Source organism: Lagenorhynchus albirostris, chromosome 11 (genome assembly GCF_949774975.1).
Source record: "Lagenorhynchus albirostris chromosome 11, mLagAlb1.1, whole genome shotgun sequence".
NCBI classification, from domain to species: Eukaryota; Metazoa; Chordata; class Mammalia; order Artiodactyla; family Delphinidae; genus Lagenorhynchus; species Lagenorhynchus albirostris.
The window spans coordinates 101360825-101377644 of NC_083105.1; the positions used below are offsets into that span (position 1 = coordinate 101360825).

At 39.5% G+C, this 16820-nt stretch overlaps 1 protein-coding gene across 8 annotated transcripts in view; it reads right to left on the reverse strand.

The window, feature by feature from the left end:
* Positions 1–16820, reverse strand: part of KDM5A (lysine demethylase 5A) — a 79991-nt gene that overhangs the window by 35320 nt on the left and 27851 nt on the right. For all 8 annotated transcript variants that reach the window (XM_060164365.1, XM_060164359.1, XM_060164363.1 and 5 more), the window contains 6 exons: positions 14185–14366; positions 12575–12737; positions 11356–11475; positions 7812–8006; positions 866–1047; positions 358–482 (listed from right to left, as the gene is read on the reverse strand). In XM_060164365.1, coding sequence (XP_060020348.1) covers positions 358–482; positions 866–1047; positions 7812–8006; positions 11356–11475; positions 12575–12737; positions 14185–14366 — 967 coding nt within the window. The remainder of the gene's footprint in view (positions 1–357; positions 483–865; positions 1048–7811; positions 8007–11355; positions 11476–12574; positions 12738–14184; positions 14367–16820) is intronic.

Genomic DNA, 16820 nt, shown 5'->3' on the forward strand with positions numbered 1-16820 from the left:
AGCTGTGAAAATCTCACCAATACATAATACTTTTGCTTATGACCAGGTGCTCATTTCTAATCCTTATAGACAATTTCTCTTTCTCAATAAGCCTTTAATGTTAGTCCACTGGTAACAATGGGGTTCCCAAAAATATATGATACATCTACTGCAAGTTAGCTATTTGTCCCATTTTACATCAACTTTTTCACTTAAAAGAAGATTCTCAAACAGGAAATTAATTCTGTAGTGAACCAACCCACTAGTCTCAAATCTCATATGAAGCCTAGGATTTTTCCTTCCTGGAGGAAAACAAAACAACGCCTCTTGCAAAGTGACAACCATTTCAGTGTGTGCTTAGAAAGGAAGAAACGTAACCTTTCTTGTGGTTGAAGTTGGCAGCTAATGCTTCTGTAACACGACTGACCCAAGTGTCATACGACTGTGCCCTGACTTTCACACCATACAGCAGAGAAGGGAGGTCCTCTAATGGGTAGCGATATCTAAAAAAAAAAAAAAACACCACACAAGAAAATAAAAACTTCCAAAAACCAACAACTTGAAAATAAATTAAAATTGACATACAATCAGCTTAAGGAAAGTAAAATGGCCAGGGGAACGGGGTTTTGGTATATACATAAAGAGAAAATCTAAGCCCACAGAGTTTTAATTCAGGGAGAGACAAGGAACATGTGAAATCAACTTGATAAAACAACTAACTTTAGGTGCCAAGTTTAGGGCCAAATTTAATGGGCTGGTCCTCAAGCAAGGAGGCAAACAGACAAGAGGTTACCAGTCCAAACACAGGGAAGGGCTTTACAAAGGACAGTACTGACATTAATTTTAAAAGACGGTAACAGAAGTTTTACAAGAAACTTCTGGATACCTAAGACATTTTTTCTGCATGGGGCAGGGGCACAGATCAGTTGGATGGTAGAGACACACAAGCCGCTCAGGATTACAGGAACACGTGAGAGCAGAGAGAAAACAGGTGGTTCTGCATGCTGAACACTGTCGCTCATCATCAGGAACAAGTTCAAACACTTCTTCTTCCGACATCAGGACGCCCTGAAATACAATTGATGTCACTACATCAAGTCTTTCCAGTCTTTCGAGCATCAGAGAACTTCAGTTGTTAAATTTTTTGCTACTCTGACAATATAAACATGGGAGGTACAATGGCACATCATCAAAATACTTTCTAAAAACACCACCAATTTTTTTTTTATGAGCAAGACTAAACCTTGGTGTCTAAGAATGCACATGTGACTGAGGAAACATCTTTAAATGCAAGAAATGATTACTACAAATGTTAAAAGTCATTTTTTGAGGGAAGGAAAGGAATCTATAATTGCGAGGTACTTTGAAGATGGCTGACAGATTTTTTTTGCACAGTAAGCCAATATTTTTGTATTTACTAGTATTATTTTCTAATATATTTTGCCCTAAAGGCCTTTTTGTATATACAATTTTTAAAGGTTACACTCTATTTATAGTTATTACAAAATATTGGCTAGCTGATAAAAGTTTTATTTCCTGACCATACTGTGATGACAACAAAGTTTACTACATAATAATTCACGAAGTTCTTGTTTGTCTTATGTGGTTTTGTTTCCTATATAAAATAAGAAAAAGATCAATCGAAAATAAAAATTACTGTCCCCAGGGACAATATACCCTTGAACCAGAAATATTAGTAATCTATAATCTAAAAATAACACTGATCAAACATATGCAAGGATAAAGAAATGTAAAATTAAACTATGCAAATCTAAATATAATCTACTTCAAAAAGGCATCGAAAAGAAAGCTAATCTTTTTTAACAAATTTTATTCTATTTTTTTTTTTTTGGCCGCCCTACTGCAGCTTGCAGGATCTTAGTTCCCCGACCAGGGATTGAACTCTGGGCCCTCAGCAGTGAGAGTGCGAAGTCCTATCACTGGACCACCAGGGAATTCCCAAGAAAGTTAATCTTTTATATACAGAATGGATAAACAACAAGATCCTACTGTATAGAACAAAGAACTATATTCAATATCCTGTGATAAACCATAATGTAAAAAAGTATATATGTAAAACTGAATCACTCTGCCATATAGCAGAAATTAACAACATTGTAAATCAACTATATGTCAATAAAAAAATATCAAAGTTGAAAAAAAAAGCTTATCAAATTCAGCATGCCACTTAAAGTAAAGGCACTTGAAGTGCATTTTACAAAGACTTCCATTTAATAGACAAGGGGGTTCCGTTTACAGTTTCTACTTACTTGAGCAAGGTACTTACACACCAGTAAATAAAGAAGTAAATCTGGCAGAAGGTAAATGCTGTGTATTATATCCCTTCCAACTTAGAGCTTAACAAATACCAGCATATTAACAGATCAGAGACGTTTTACAGTAAAGAATTCCAGTCATTGTGCTTCCCTGGTGGCGCAGTGGTTGAGAGTCCGCCTGCCGATGCAGGGGACACGGGTTCGTGCCCCGGTCCGGGAAGATCCCACATGCCGCAGAGCGGCTGGGCCCGTGAGCCATGGCCGCTAAGCCTGCGCGTCCGGAGCCTGTGCTCCGCAACGGGAGAGGCCACAACGGTGAGAGGCCCGCGTAACACACACACAAAAAAAAGAAGAATTCCATTCATTTTTATCTTGCTTCTTTGAAAAATTCAATAAAATTGATAAGCCTCTAGCCAGGCTAACTAATAAAAGAGAACATCACAGATGCCATGGACGTTAAAAGGATAATAAAGGAATACTAAGAACAGCTCTATGCCCACCAATTCCTTGAAAGACACAAGCTGTCAAAACCTACACAAGAAGAAATAGACAACCTGAATAGGTCTGTATCTAGAAAGAAATTCAAACAATAATTAATAACCTCCAAAAACAGAAAGCACTGGACCCAGACAGGTTCACTGGTGAATTCTACCAAAGATTTATGGAAGAAATTATACCAATTCTCTATAATCTCTTTCAGAGGATGGAAGAAGAGGGAATATTTCTTAACTCATTCTCTGAGGCCAAGCATTACCTTAATACCAAAACCAGACAAAAACATCACAAGTAAAGAAAAATACAGGCCAATATCTCTCATGAACACAGATGCAAAAATGCTCAATAAAATGTACGCAAATTGAATCCAACACTGTATATACACCACAATCAAGTGGGATTCACCCCAGGTATGCAACACTGGTTCAACGTTCAAAAATCAATTAAAGTAATCCTACTGATAGGCTTCAGAAGAAAAATCACTTGATCACATCAATAAATGCAGAAAAAACATTTAACAAAACCCAACTCCTATAGCTGGTAAAAACTCTCAATAAACTAGAAATAGAGTGGAACTTCTTCAACCTGATAAAGAGTATCTATTAAAAAAAACCTATAGGGCTTCCCTGGTGGCACAGTGGTTGAGAGTCCGCCTGCCGATGCAGGGGACACGGGTTCATGCCCCGGTCTGGGAAGATCCCACATGCTGCGGAGCGGCTGGGCCTGTGAGCCATGGCCACTGAGCCTGCGTGTCTGGAGCCTGTGCTCCGCAATGGGAGAGGCCACAACAGTGAGAGGCCCGCGTACCACAAAAAACAAAACAAAACAAAACAAAAAAACCTATAGTTAACATTATATTTAATGAGAAACTTTCCCACTAACATCAGGTACAAGGCAAGGACGTCCTCTCCCATCACTCCTTTTTAACATCGTTCTGGAAGTCTTAGCTAAGCAATAAGACAAGGAAAGGAAATAAAAGGTATACAGATTGGGAAGAAAGAAACAAAACCATCTTTGTGCACAGATGACAAAATCATCTATGTAGAAACTCTGAAAGTATCAACAAAAACACTCTTAAAATAAACAATTACAGCTAGGTTACAGGATAAAGGTTAATATACAGAAGTCAATTTCTGGGCTTCCCTGGTGGCGCAGTGGTTGAGAGTCCGCCTACCAATGCAGGGGACGTGGGTTCGTGCCCCGGTCCGGGAAGATCCCATATGCCGCGGAGCGGCTGGGCCTGTGAGCCATGGCCGCTGAGCCTGCGTGTCCGGAGCCTGTGCTCCGCAACGGGAGAGGCCACAGCAGTGAGAGGCCCGTGTACCGCAAAAAAAAAAAAAAAAAAAAAGTCAATTTCTTTCCTATATACCAGCAATAAACAAATGGAATGTGAAATTAAAAACATAATGCCATTTACATTAGCACCCCTAAAAATGAAATACAGTTGACCCTTGGACAACATAGGTTTGAACTCTGTGGATCCACTTACATTCGGATTTTTTTTCAATAGTAAATACTATAGTACTGTACAGTTTGTGGTTGGCTAAATCTACAGATGCAGAACCATGTGTGCAAAAGAACAGCGTATACAGAGGGCTGACCATAAATTTTTTTAAGTAATTTAATTTTATTTATTTATCTTTTGTCTGCATTGGGTCTTCATTGCTGTGTGTGGGATTTCTCTCTAGTTGTGGCAAGTGGGGGCCACTCTTTGTTGCAGTGCGTGGGCTTCTCATTGCGGTGGCTTCTCTTGTTGTGGAGCATAGGCTCTAGGCACGCAGGCTTCAGTAGCTGCAGCACGTGGGCTCAGTAGTTGCAACACGCAGGCCCTAGAGTGCGCAGGCTTCAGTAGTTGTGGCTCACGGTCTCAGTAGTTGTGGCTCGCAGGCTCTTGGGTGTGCGGGCTTCGGTAGTTGTGGCATGCGGGCTCAGTAGTTGTGCCTTGCAGGCTCTAGGGTGAGCGGGCTTCAGTAGTTGTGGTGCAAAGGCTTAGTTGCTCTGTGGCATGTGGGATCTTCCCGGACGAGGGCTCAAACCCATGTCCCCGCATTGGCAGGCAGATTCTTAACCACTGCGCCACCAGGGAAGGCCCTGACTATAAATTCTATGTGGATTTTCAATTCAGTGGAGGGTTGCCACCCCTAACCCCCACATTGTTCAAGGTTTAACTGTACTAAGGTATTGAACAAAATATGTACAAGGAAGAAAACTACAAAACTAATGAATGAAATCAAAGAACTAAGTAAATGGAGAGATATTCCACGTTCACAGATAGAGAAACTCAATACTGTCAAGATGTCACTTATTCCCAACTTAAATCTGTAGATTCAGTGCAATCCCAATCAAAATTCCAGCAAGTTATTTTATGGATATTGACAAACTAATTCTAAAATTTATATAGAAAGGCAAAAGACCCATAATATCCAACTCAACACTGAAGAAGAACAAAGCTGGAGGACTGACACTACTCAACTTCAAGACTTACTATAAAAACTACAGTAGTAACCAAGACAATGTGGTGGTATTAACGAAAAAATAGACAAATAGATCAATGGAACAGAATAGAGAGCCCACAAACGGTTGAAAGATTACGTCCACACAATAACCTGCACACACGTTTACAGCAGCTTTATTCATATTACCAAAACGTGGAGGCAATGGATGTCCTTCAGTAGGTGAATGGTTAAATAAACCACCCAGACAACGAATTATTATTCAGTGCCAAAAAGAAATGAGGTATTGAGCCATGAAAAGACACAGAAGAACCTTAAACACATATTACTAAGTGAAAGAAGGCATTCAGAAAAGGCGACATACTGTATGATTTCAACTATATGACAATCTGGAAAAGGCAAAACTATAGATAGTGAAAAGATCAGTGTTTGCCAGGGGTTTGGGGGGCAGAGAAGATAAACAGGGAAGTGAAAATACTCTGTATGATACCTTAATGATGGATACATGTCATTATATATTCATCCAAAGCCATAAAATACACAACACTAAGAGTGAACCATAATATAAACTATGGATTTGGGGTGATTATGATGCGTCAGTGTAGGTTCATCAATTATAAAAAACGTCCCTCTCTGGTGGGGGATACAGGTAACACAGGAGGCTGTGCAAGGGTGGGGCAGGGGATAAATGGGAACTCTCTGGACCTTCTCTCACTTTGTTATAAACTTAAAACACTCTAAAAAAAAAGTCTTGTTAAAACAAATAATAAAATACAAAAGGTTAATAAAAAAACATGATCAGGGCTTTCCTGGTGGCACAGTGGTTAAGAATCTGCCTGCCAGTGCAGGGGACACAGGTTCGAGTCCTGACCCAGGAGGATCCCACATGCCGCAGAGCAACTAGGCCTGTGCGCCACAGCTACAGAGCCTGAGCTCTAGAGCCCGCGAACACAACTACCAAGCCCGCGTGCCACAACTATTGAGCCTGCGCTCTAGAGCCCGCAAGCCACAACTACTGAGCCCGCGTGACACAACTACTGAAGCTTGCACGCCTGGAACCCGTGCTCCACAACAAGAGAGGCCATGACAGTGAGAAGCCCTCGCACTGCAACGAAGAGTGGCCCCTGCTCACCGCAACTAGAGAAAGCCTGCGCACAGCACCGAAGACCCAACACAGACAAAAATAAATAAATAATTTATTTAAAACAAATAAATAAATGAACATAATCAAAACAAAGCTTTAAGAATACAGGTATAAAGTGAGAATAGTAACTATCAGGCATATGTTAACATATCCCCAAAATGTAAAAAAAAATGTTTTAAGAAGATGCATTTGCATCTTACTCTTGTTTCTTTCACAGGTAATTCAAATAAATAGAAAAAGAAAGCTAACCATTTAGCAAGTATTCTTATTTCTAAGTCAACTTAAATTCTTAAAAATAACCAGCATTTAAATATTTTGTAATAATAGTATTTATATCATTTCTAAAATGTATAGTTTTATATTTTCTTTTATAGATTTTCCCCCCATTTGTGCCAATGAGCAGAGTAAATTGGATCAGCTTTACTTTTCAGATCCAAATTGCTAGTCCACTGTATTCTTCCTTAGCTTAAAACTATTTTCACTGTCTTAAGACTCTTCAGGTCTAGGGCTTCCCTGGTGGTGCAGTGGTTAAGAATCTGCCTGCCAATGCAGGGGACACGGGTTCGAGCCCTGGTCCAGGAAGATCCCTGGTCCAGGAGCAACTAAGCCTGTGCTCCACAATTACTGAGCCTGCGCTCTAGAGCCCGCGAGCCACAACTACTGAGCCTACGCACCTAGAGCCCGTGCTCTGCAACAAGAGAAGCCACCGCAATGAGAAGCCCATGCACCACAAGGAAGAGTAGCCACCACTCGCTGCAACTAGAGAAAGCCCGTGCACAGCAACGAAGACCCAACGCAGCCAAAAATAAATAAATTTATTTAAAAAAAAAAGAAAGAAAGAAAGTGGACTCTACGAGAGCAGGAGGAAGCATGGTACAAAGCCAGTGAGGTTACCTATGTAGGGAGGGTTAGGGAAAATGGGCCTAGATGTGGCTGAAGACACAGATTTTCTCATTTACTACCCATTTCAATATGATCAATGTTTAGTTTATTCTAAGCATTCAAAATCCCAACACTGGGTTATTCGGTCCTTCTTATAGTCATTAAAAACTTAGAATGCAGGGAAACACAGATTGATTAACTCTGACAGTCTGCAATCACCAGAAACATAATTTTTATTCAATTACAAAGCTGAGAGAGAAAAAAAATTTTGAATTTTCTTGCTTAAAGAAGTAATACTATATGTAGGAGATTTTAAAAAATACATACATACCTAAGAAATTCTACCTGATAGGACTGCATTTTTAAAACTCTGGAGATGAAGACATCAAGATTCCTAAAACTTTTTCAACTTAAGGAAACCAAAACGGCAAGTACAGAAGTGGGAAATCTTCTCCAAACCAGTAATTTTTGCGTTCAACTTCTAAAGGGATCAAAGATGAAAATGGATTCTTTCCACTGGTTTAAATTTTGGTATATCCCGTGAGCAGTATCAACTACAGGAAACGTACTCAGCAAACTCACCATCTGCATAACAGACTCCCTTAACCGTGTCTCCTCTTCAGTCAGGAGAGTCAACTCCTTGCACACCATGGCGGCAAGCCCCACGTCCAAGCATTCCGGATCTGCTGCCATCTTGAAAATTAGTTCCTCGTGCGAGAAGACACAATGGCGCCTCAGCCGACGGTAATGACTGACACACTGACGGCCAATGGGCAACTGAAAACAAGATTCTCAAATTAAATTACTTGCTTATAACACATTCCAGAACAGAACCACTACTTGCCCCCCAGATCCTCTCTTTTATTATAAAGAACAGAGAATAACAACGTCCATTTGAACATAAGAGGTAACTGTAAGTATTAAACCCTTACCGCCCAGCAAGAATTTCAAAGGCCTTCCCACAGGAAATTCCCATAATGTGAGATGTTGAGCTTCTGGCCTAAGCTGATTTTCTACTCATTATGTACCTCAAGAAGTATGAGTTCCTTGATATATAAATGAGGCAGCAAACTCTTTTAGACCAGTCTAGTATGAGACCGCTCTTATAGGAAAAAGAAAAAAATTTTTCAGGCTATCAAGGGATAACTGGACATATTCAGCATTGATGTTTCCACAGAACAAACAACAGATGCTACTATCAATACAAGGTAGGGAGGGAGGGAGGGGAAGAAAGCACTACTTAAGCAGTTCACATGGACTAACTTTATTTTTTATAAGGACCAAAGCAAAAGACAATTTAGATTTTAGCATCTAGAGATTATTTTTAAAACTACCAGTCTGGCCTAAAGAGAATTCAAAGTGAAACCATGAGATTATATACTTTAATTTTCCTAAGTGAAATAAATCACTAAATGATCACTGTTCATAAATCAACAGCTACACTTTTTAAGATAACTTCTGAAAATCTATCAAGCTTTAAAACAAATTGATACTAGCTATGCTACACAAACTCTCTCTCTCCAGCTTCTTTCCTTCCCTCAAGTGGAAAAACCCGGGTGTCTCAAGTTTTGGTTTGTATTTGAAAACCATAATATAAAACAGAAAAAATTAGAAAGTGGACCTTTAAGAACACCTTTTAGAGCTCGCCTCCATTCTGAGAAAGGCAGAAGGGAATCACAGGAATCAGAGTTCCAGAGTACAAGACTATCTCTGAATCAAGCATTATTTCCGGACTCTTCCAAAGAAACAATCTTTCCCAAGAAAATATATATACTGAGCTTATGATTGGCGACTATCTTGTCTAATAACAATATACAATTCTTTCATTTCTTAATTCTCAGAAATTTACTCTTTAAACATTTCTCAAATACTTAAAACAAGAGCAAGAAGAAAAACAAAACTGTAGGATTTGCAGTTTTTAATTATTATTGATACAATATACAAGGAAGCCACATAAAATACAACTGATTGTCCATTGTGGCTTATAAAAATCAGTACCATCACTTCATTCCAGATACAAAGCTGCTTTTACTTTTCATTTATATCACTCTTCTCTCACAAATATCATCTCACTTGTTTGAGGTTAAGTGAACCTTAGCATCTTTACACAGTAGGTAAAAAAAAATTAGGACCAGTGAAACTAAAAGTGCTGTCCCGGGACTTCCCTGGTGACGAAGTGGTTAAGAATCCACCTGCCAAGGCAGGGGACACGGGTTCAAGCCCTCGTCCGGGAAGATCCCACATGCCGTGGAGCAACTAAGCCCATGCACCACAACTACTGAGCCTGTGCTCTAGAGCCCGCAAGCCACGACTACTGAGCCTGTGCACCTAGAGCCCGTGCTCCGCAACAAGAAGCCTGCGCACCACAACCAAGAGTAGCCCCCGCTCGCCACAACTAGAGAAAGCCTGCGTGCGGCAACGAAGACCCAACAGAGCCAAAAAAATCCACAAAAAACAAAAAAACAAGAAGTGCTGCCCGGGCTTCCCTGGTGGCACAGTGGTTGAGAGTCCGCCCGCTGATGCAGGGGACACGGGCTCGTGCCCCGGTCCGGGAAGATCCCACGTGCCGCGGAGCGGCTGGGCCCGTGAGCCATGGCTGCTGAGCCTGCGCGTCCGGAGCCTGTGCTCCGCAACGGGAGAGGCCACAACAGTGAGAGGCCCATGTACAGCAAAAAAAAAAAAAAAAAGTGCTGCCCAAGGGACTTTCCTGGTGGTCAAGTGGTTAGGACTCCATGCTTCCACGGCAGGGGCTGCGGGTTCGATTCCTGGTTGGGGCACTAAGAGCCCACATGCCACGTGGCACAGCCAAAAAAAAAAAAAAGTGCTGTCCAAGATCAAACATCAATAATAGTGATCACATTAAAGGCAGAAATCATCTCTAACTCATCTCTGAATCACCTCCATTTCCCACCCTACACCTACCTAGCCAAGGAACACCTAAATCATAAATACATAATACATGTTAGCTGAGGTTTTAAAATAGAGTTCAAGTCCAAGGCAAAGTCCTAACCTCAGTCTTGCTCCTGTTGCTTTCTAACAAGAAGTTTAGAATTACTAGGTGATGTAAGATTGTTCATTATACAATTTCATTCATTAGCCAAGGAAACAATATTGTTAATCATGAAATTTAACAAATTAAGGTGCCCACAGAAAATATAAGATCCAATATTACTAAAAAATATCCCCCCAAATGTCAGGAGAGGTGACAAAAAACAGCTTCACTGAAAGAAAAATAGAGTCAAAGAGTGTATGCTAGGGCTTCCCTGGTGGCGCAGTGGTTGAGAGTCCGCCTGCTCATGCAGGGGACACGGGTTCGTGCCCCGGTCCGGGAGGATCCCACATGCCGCGGAGCGGCTGGGCCCGTGAGCCATGGCCGCTGAGCCTGTGCGTCTGGAGCCTGTGCTCCGCGACAGGAGAAGCCACAACAGTGGGAGGCCCGCGTACCACCAAAAAAAAAAAAAAAAAAAAAGAGTGTATGATAGGTTTGCAGTCTTTTCCCCACCGACATGACATAAAAATAACTAATTACTTTTTGATATCTACCTCATTTAAAAGCAAAATAGCAATCAATAGCAATACCATTTACACAAAAGTGCAGCCCACAGAGATCTCAATATTATAGCTGCCCTTTAAAATAAATTTTTTTAAAAGAATATAGAAAACATAAAATAGCAGGAAGAATAAAATCACCTAATTATCAGAAGGAAAAAAATAAAGGAATATTTTAACATAAATATCAGAACTGGATATTTTAAGATAAAAATCAGAGCTAGATATTTGTAAACGTGGTACAATTAATTCTTGAAAAGATGTGGTCACCCTTCTAAAATCCAAAAGCGCTCAGAGAAAACAAAGACTAGAGGAATTACATTCTCAGAAAAAGATTCAGAAAACATCAACTGCCCATTTAAAATTCAAATAAAATGAGAAAGTAGCAAATGAGAAGTAACGAACTATAAAATCTTCCAAATAAAAACTACCTGGAACTCTGTAAATGGCAAGAGACATTCCAGTTTCCACTGAAATATCCGTGGGCCCTCCCCTCCCCAGCTAAGCAAGCACAGCAATTAAGATGCATTTTCCGGGGCTGTTAGTAGACACAACAGCTACTTGCTATCGAACAGACCCAGTCAGCAGTACAGAAGTTCACAGCCTCAGCGAAGTTGTAGCCTTGATTAAATCCAGAGTGATAGGCCCGAGGAAACGTCACAACAAACTCGCCAGCACACTGATTCGTCCTATACACCTAAATGCAAATTGGGAACAGGGTACAAAAACAAAACAGAAGAAAAACAACAAAAAAGGGAAACATTTTATGTCAATTTCAGAAGCATTTTTCAAACTTTAAAACAATAAAGCATTAACCTACACAGACCAGAAAACAGTATCAGGCTTGAAGAAGCAGTCAGTTTCACCTTCTTAAAATAGTCACTGTAAATTATAGTAATTCATGACAAGAGTTTACAGCCTAAAGAAATTTTCAAGGAGAAAATGCTGCTCTCATGAGCTACTAGTTTCCTAACCTAATAAAATTTTTACAGTTAAGAGAATTTTTCTTTTATTCCTTTCATTCCTGTGTTGTAAACAGTGGGAAAGGATGTAATTTCATCCTACTTTTGGATAATTTTTTCTGGAAACTAATTGATTAGCTCATATGTCATATGGAGAGACCCCCCAAATCAGTTTTCCTGAATCTCTTTGTTTTATCAATACTATGTCTTCTGAAAAGTCCCAGATTCTGCATAAATTTACTCTTTAAAGACAAAGTAACATTACTACTATCACTCGATCTACTTTCTTAATAAGGTTATGATGACTACTTGACTACATGTAGCAAACATTAAATTTATACTTTATCAGGTATTCGTAGCTTAAATTTAATAATCATTTTCAAACCTAAAAGTTTAAAAGCAGAAACGGTATTCATTGTATATTTTTACTTCATTATCTCATGTGAAAAAGAGGCTATGAAATCTTTATACGAAATATGGGAATATGATCTCCACAAGGATAAGCATTAGTTATTAGAACAACCACTTAAAATACTTATACTTTGGTTAAATGGGGATAATAAAGAATATGAGATTTTTATTAAAAGCAAGATATACTGAAAACATGGCTATTCTGATAGGTTGCTATACATAAGGTAAATGTGATTCATACTTTACAACACCCCATTCTTAATCAAATAAATGTTGTTCCCTTCAGAGTATAAATTCTAATTTGGCTTGAAGATGATGTGATCTTTTATTTCCCATTACAAAACAAGCATATACTGTGACTCTAATCAAAAGCGTACATAACTTTAAATTTAAAATACTGAAGGGAGATGCAAAAAGACTCACAGGCACACCATGCTCCATTAGCACATTGGGGTTCATGATGGTGACTAACTGATGTAGGAGATCAGGCTGGGATTCAAATAACTCAGGGGCCAGCTCCCTCATCACCTCCTCCAGTTGTTCTGCAGCATGAGATGGCACACCATACCATGTCTTTGGCTCCCCCCTAGCAAAAGAAATAACTGTTTATCTAGGTAGAGCATGGTGCCAATGAGGCCAGGGTCTCTGATTCAAATCCACTAAATTATAATTAACTTTGTCTTGCTCCATGGCCATAGATTATATGCCCTGAATCCTAGCAACCATCTCAAAAATCTGTGCTATTATTCATAATAGGGGGGTAAGGCAAGAGTATATGGATAGGTAGGTACGTACTTATCACTACAGAAAAGTAATTCAAAGTATATAAACTCTTTAAGGTAGATCACTCAACAGCATCTTCAAATAGGAAAGATGCTATATGAAAAGCAAGCATTGTTCCAAAGGATACTGACATACTGCCTGATTCACAGGTCCACTGGACATTCCAATTATCCCCACAATGATCAAAGTAAAAGTCACTGCCCTTTAGAGTACTTTTACGTAACTTCATTGAGTTCAATTTTACTATCCAAGGAAATAAGCCAAGGCGAGAAATTGTTGAAACCCTGAATATAGTTCTGTCTATGAATCTTAAGACCAAACACTTGGCATCATTAATACACTAGACTTTAGTGAACTAGAGTTTTATTTATAATACTAAGTTGAACTTTAAGGAACTGGATTTAATTAGTCATGCTATCTACAGAATAGCTGAATTTCTTAACCCTCATACAATTAACCGTGCTGTCTCTACAGAAACTTACTGAGATGACCGAAAATGTTCTGCATCGATGCTGGGTAATACAGGAGCCACTAGTCACAAGTGACGATAAAGCACTTAAAATGCGGTTAGTGCAACTGAGGAAGTAAACTTTAATTTTACTTAATCTTAACTAATTTAAATAGCCACATGTGGCTAGAAGCTATCATATTACACAGCACAGCGATGAAGCAGAGAAAGAAAATCATTAGCTTTCCAATGCATAGTGTGATCTGAGCAGTATCTTTCAAATGGAGAGGAATACATCATTTGGTTAAGATGAGAATACTGGACAAGGAACTGGGTAAGTAAATAAAAGCTGTGGGTGTGAAACAAAAAAACCAGCGAAAAAATTTAATGAATACACATGTAACATAGGCATTTTTAGAGAAAATGTTATTAAAAAGGAAAAACAAAAATTTCAATTTGAAATTTTTCAAATTTCAACCTTAAATACTGAAGGTTAGTCAGATCTTAATTATATAAACTTTAAAAAATATCCTGCCTTGCATTTCAAAAGTTATACCAGAGAAATTTTCATGTGCGCTAAATGTAGTATAGTTGGGTCTGAAACTCGAGGCTCTGCTGCATGCACATACTTGAAGAGGGAAAGTGTCTGACATGCTGTACCCTGAGACCTCGACACAGCACATGATCCAACTGTGGGGTACAAAATACTTTCAAGTAAGCTCTCCCTAACACATCATCTAACACTGTGACACCTCTAGAAAGGTCACTAAGTACGTGTGCTGTTCACAAAGACTGTACATACCAGTGCAAGTAGTTGATGGAATAGCTCCAGTGATCTTCGATGTGCCAGCAAAAGGAAGAGAAGCACATTCCCACATAAAGCCACGGCACCTTCATGCCAGAGATGTCCACGCTGATGTGTGCAAGGACAGACTGCTCTAGAACAGGCATGTTGTTCAAGTTCCAACCAGAAAGCGCATATTCCTACAAAAGGAAAAAAATGTAAATAAGAGATCAGAAATGACAAGTGCCCAACAGCAACCTCAAGGGAGTCTTCAAAAACAAAAGTAAAAAGTTTATAATAATTACAATAATCCAGTCCATAGGATCTATGCTCTTTGCTCTCTACATGTAACTCATATTCCTAAATATTTAATCCTATCTCCTGTTATTTATATTTCCCTTTAATTATTTCAGATATCTCTGGTTTACTCTGAAGCACATAAGGCTTTTTATTACTCCCCACCTGCCCCCATAGCTTACCAGTAAAATACTCTAAGACTCATTTTAATAGGTCGCTATTATATTTCGACTTTATCCCCGGTAACATAACTTCCCAAAATGTTTACCACTATATTTACAGAATGGTGCCAGATACTGTGAAGACAAAACATAATGAGATACAGAATCCGGAATCTGTGGCAACACTGAAGACCAAGATGGTGCAGAAAGCACCCCCAACTCCCACAAACACATCTATTTACAACATCAAAAAAAATTTTGCTTCATAGATGAACTCAAGAGAAAAAAGAATTCGCAGTTTCCAAAAACAAAGAAAGAAAGCACAGGCAGAATGAACACGGAAAGCTGTTGTCTGAGTTTTCATAGAGGTTTCTAACTGGACATAAGCTCCAGACATGGGTTTCAAACAGCCACCTCTGAAGCGGTATGCGGTACAGACTCAAAGTGCTATTATCCTTGTGCAGAGCAGTCCTCAAAGTGGGGTCTAAGGAACCCAAGCCTATTTCAGGGGACCTGCAAAGTCAAACTACATTCATAATAATTCTAAGATGTTATTTGCCTTTTTCACTCTCATTCTTGCAGAAATGTAGTGTGAGTTTTCCAGAGGATATGTGATGTGATATTGCAACAGACTGAATGCAAAAACAGGTAAGAGAATCCGCCTTCTATTAGAAGGCTGATAACTGTTGAACCTGGATGCCAGGTAGGGAGGGAGGGAAGTGCATTACTATGTTTAGGTTTATACATTTGAAAGTTTCGATAATACAGAGTTAAAAATAAAACCCTCAAATTAAGAGGCTAAATAGCCAGTGACAAAGCTGAAGGGAGAATCTGTGAACCAGAAGACTGATTTGAGGAGATCATCCATAATGCGGCACAGAGATAAGGAAATTAGAAAAGTGTAGCTAAGAGTTACAGAGGATAGAAGAAATTCCAACAAAGGCTTAACTAGGAATCCCAATACGGAATAATAAAGAGATATGATTCCTACCCTCAATAGGCTTTAAAAAAAAAAAAAGCAGTTTTCAAAAATACTACTCAATATATTTTTTAGTTGGCTGAACAAATACTGAAACTAGGTGAAGAGACCAGGCCTACATACAAACAGTTCCAAGATGAGACAATATATATTAAACTCCAAACACAGATAAACTAGTAAATTATATAGTTCTTCAGAGGACAACAAAATAGTCATCATCGTGAGTCTGGATCAATAAGAAAACTTGGTGGAAAAGGAAAAACCTGGGTTGATCTTGGAAGACTAGGTAAGATTTGAAGGTAAATGACAAGAGACAGAATATACTGGTCTGGCTGGTAAAGAGGCAGAGTGGAATGGTCATACTCAGAAAAGCAAGAAATAAGACCAGAAGAGAAGACTGGATCTTTAATCTTAAATTTCAGACTAAGAAGCTTGGATGATATCCTATATTCAAAAGGGAAATAAAACAGATTCTGAAAAGTGAAACAATATGATAAACATCTTAAATATTTTTATATTTATCTTAAAATTTTTGATTATGGAAAATTTCAAACTTAAATAGACAGAACTGCAAAATGAACTCCCCAAGACCCACCGATCTTAAAATTTTAACTGAAAGCAATGTATGAGAGAGACTGCAGAGAGTGGCAGTGTTCAGAAGAGCTACTTTAACAGAGCAAGCCTAAGACAGCTACCCTTCAAAAGGCCCGCTTCGGGGCTTCCCTAGTGGCGCAGTGGTTAAGAATCTGCCTGCCAATGCAGGAGACACAGATTCAAGCCCTGGTTCAGGAAGATTCCACATGCCGCGGAACAACTAAGCCCGTGCACCACAACTACTGAAGCCCGCGCACCTAGAGCCTGTGCTCCCAACAAGCAAAGCCACCACAATGAGAAGCCTGCATGCCACGACGAAGGTAGCCCCCACTCGCTGCAACCAGAGAAAAGCCCACGTGCCGCAACGATGACCCAACGCAGCCAAAAATAAAAAATAAATAAATTTATTTAAAAAAAAAAAAAGGCCCGCTTCAAGTTCGGCCCCTGGCTGGCATCTGGAAAGCTGCACGGTAAACAGTTCGTGACACTAACACAGGGTGGCTCGCAGTGCTGCACAGTGTGGTTTATGCACGCCCGATCTCCTTCTGGGGGTCTGGAATTTTGCTATGTGTTAGGCAGAAGGTGCCTATGTCACCAGCCGCTTATAAGAACCCTGAGCTCTG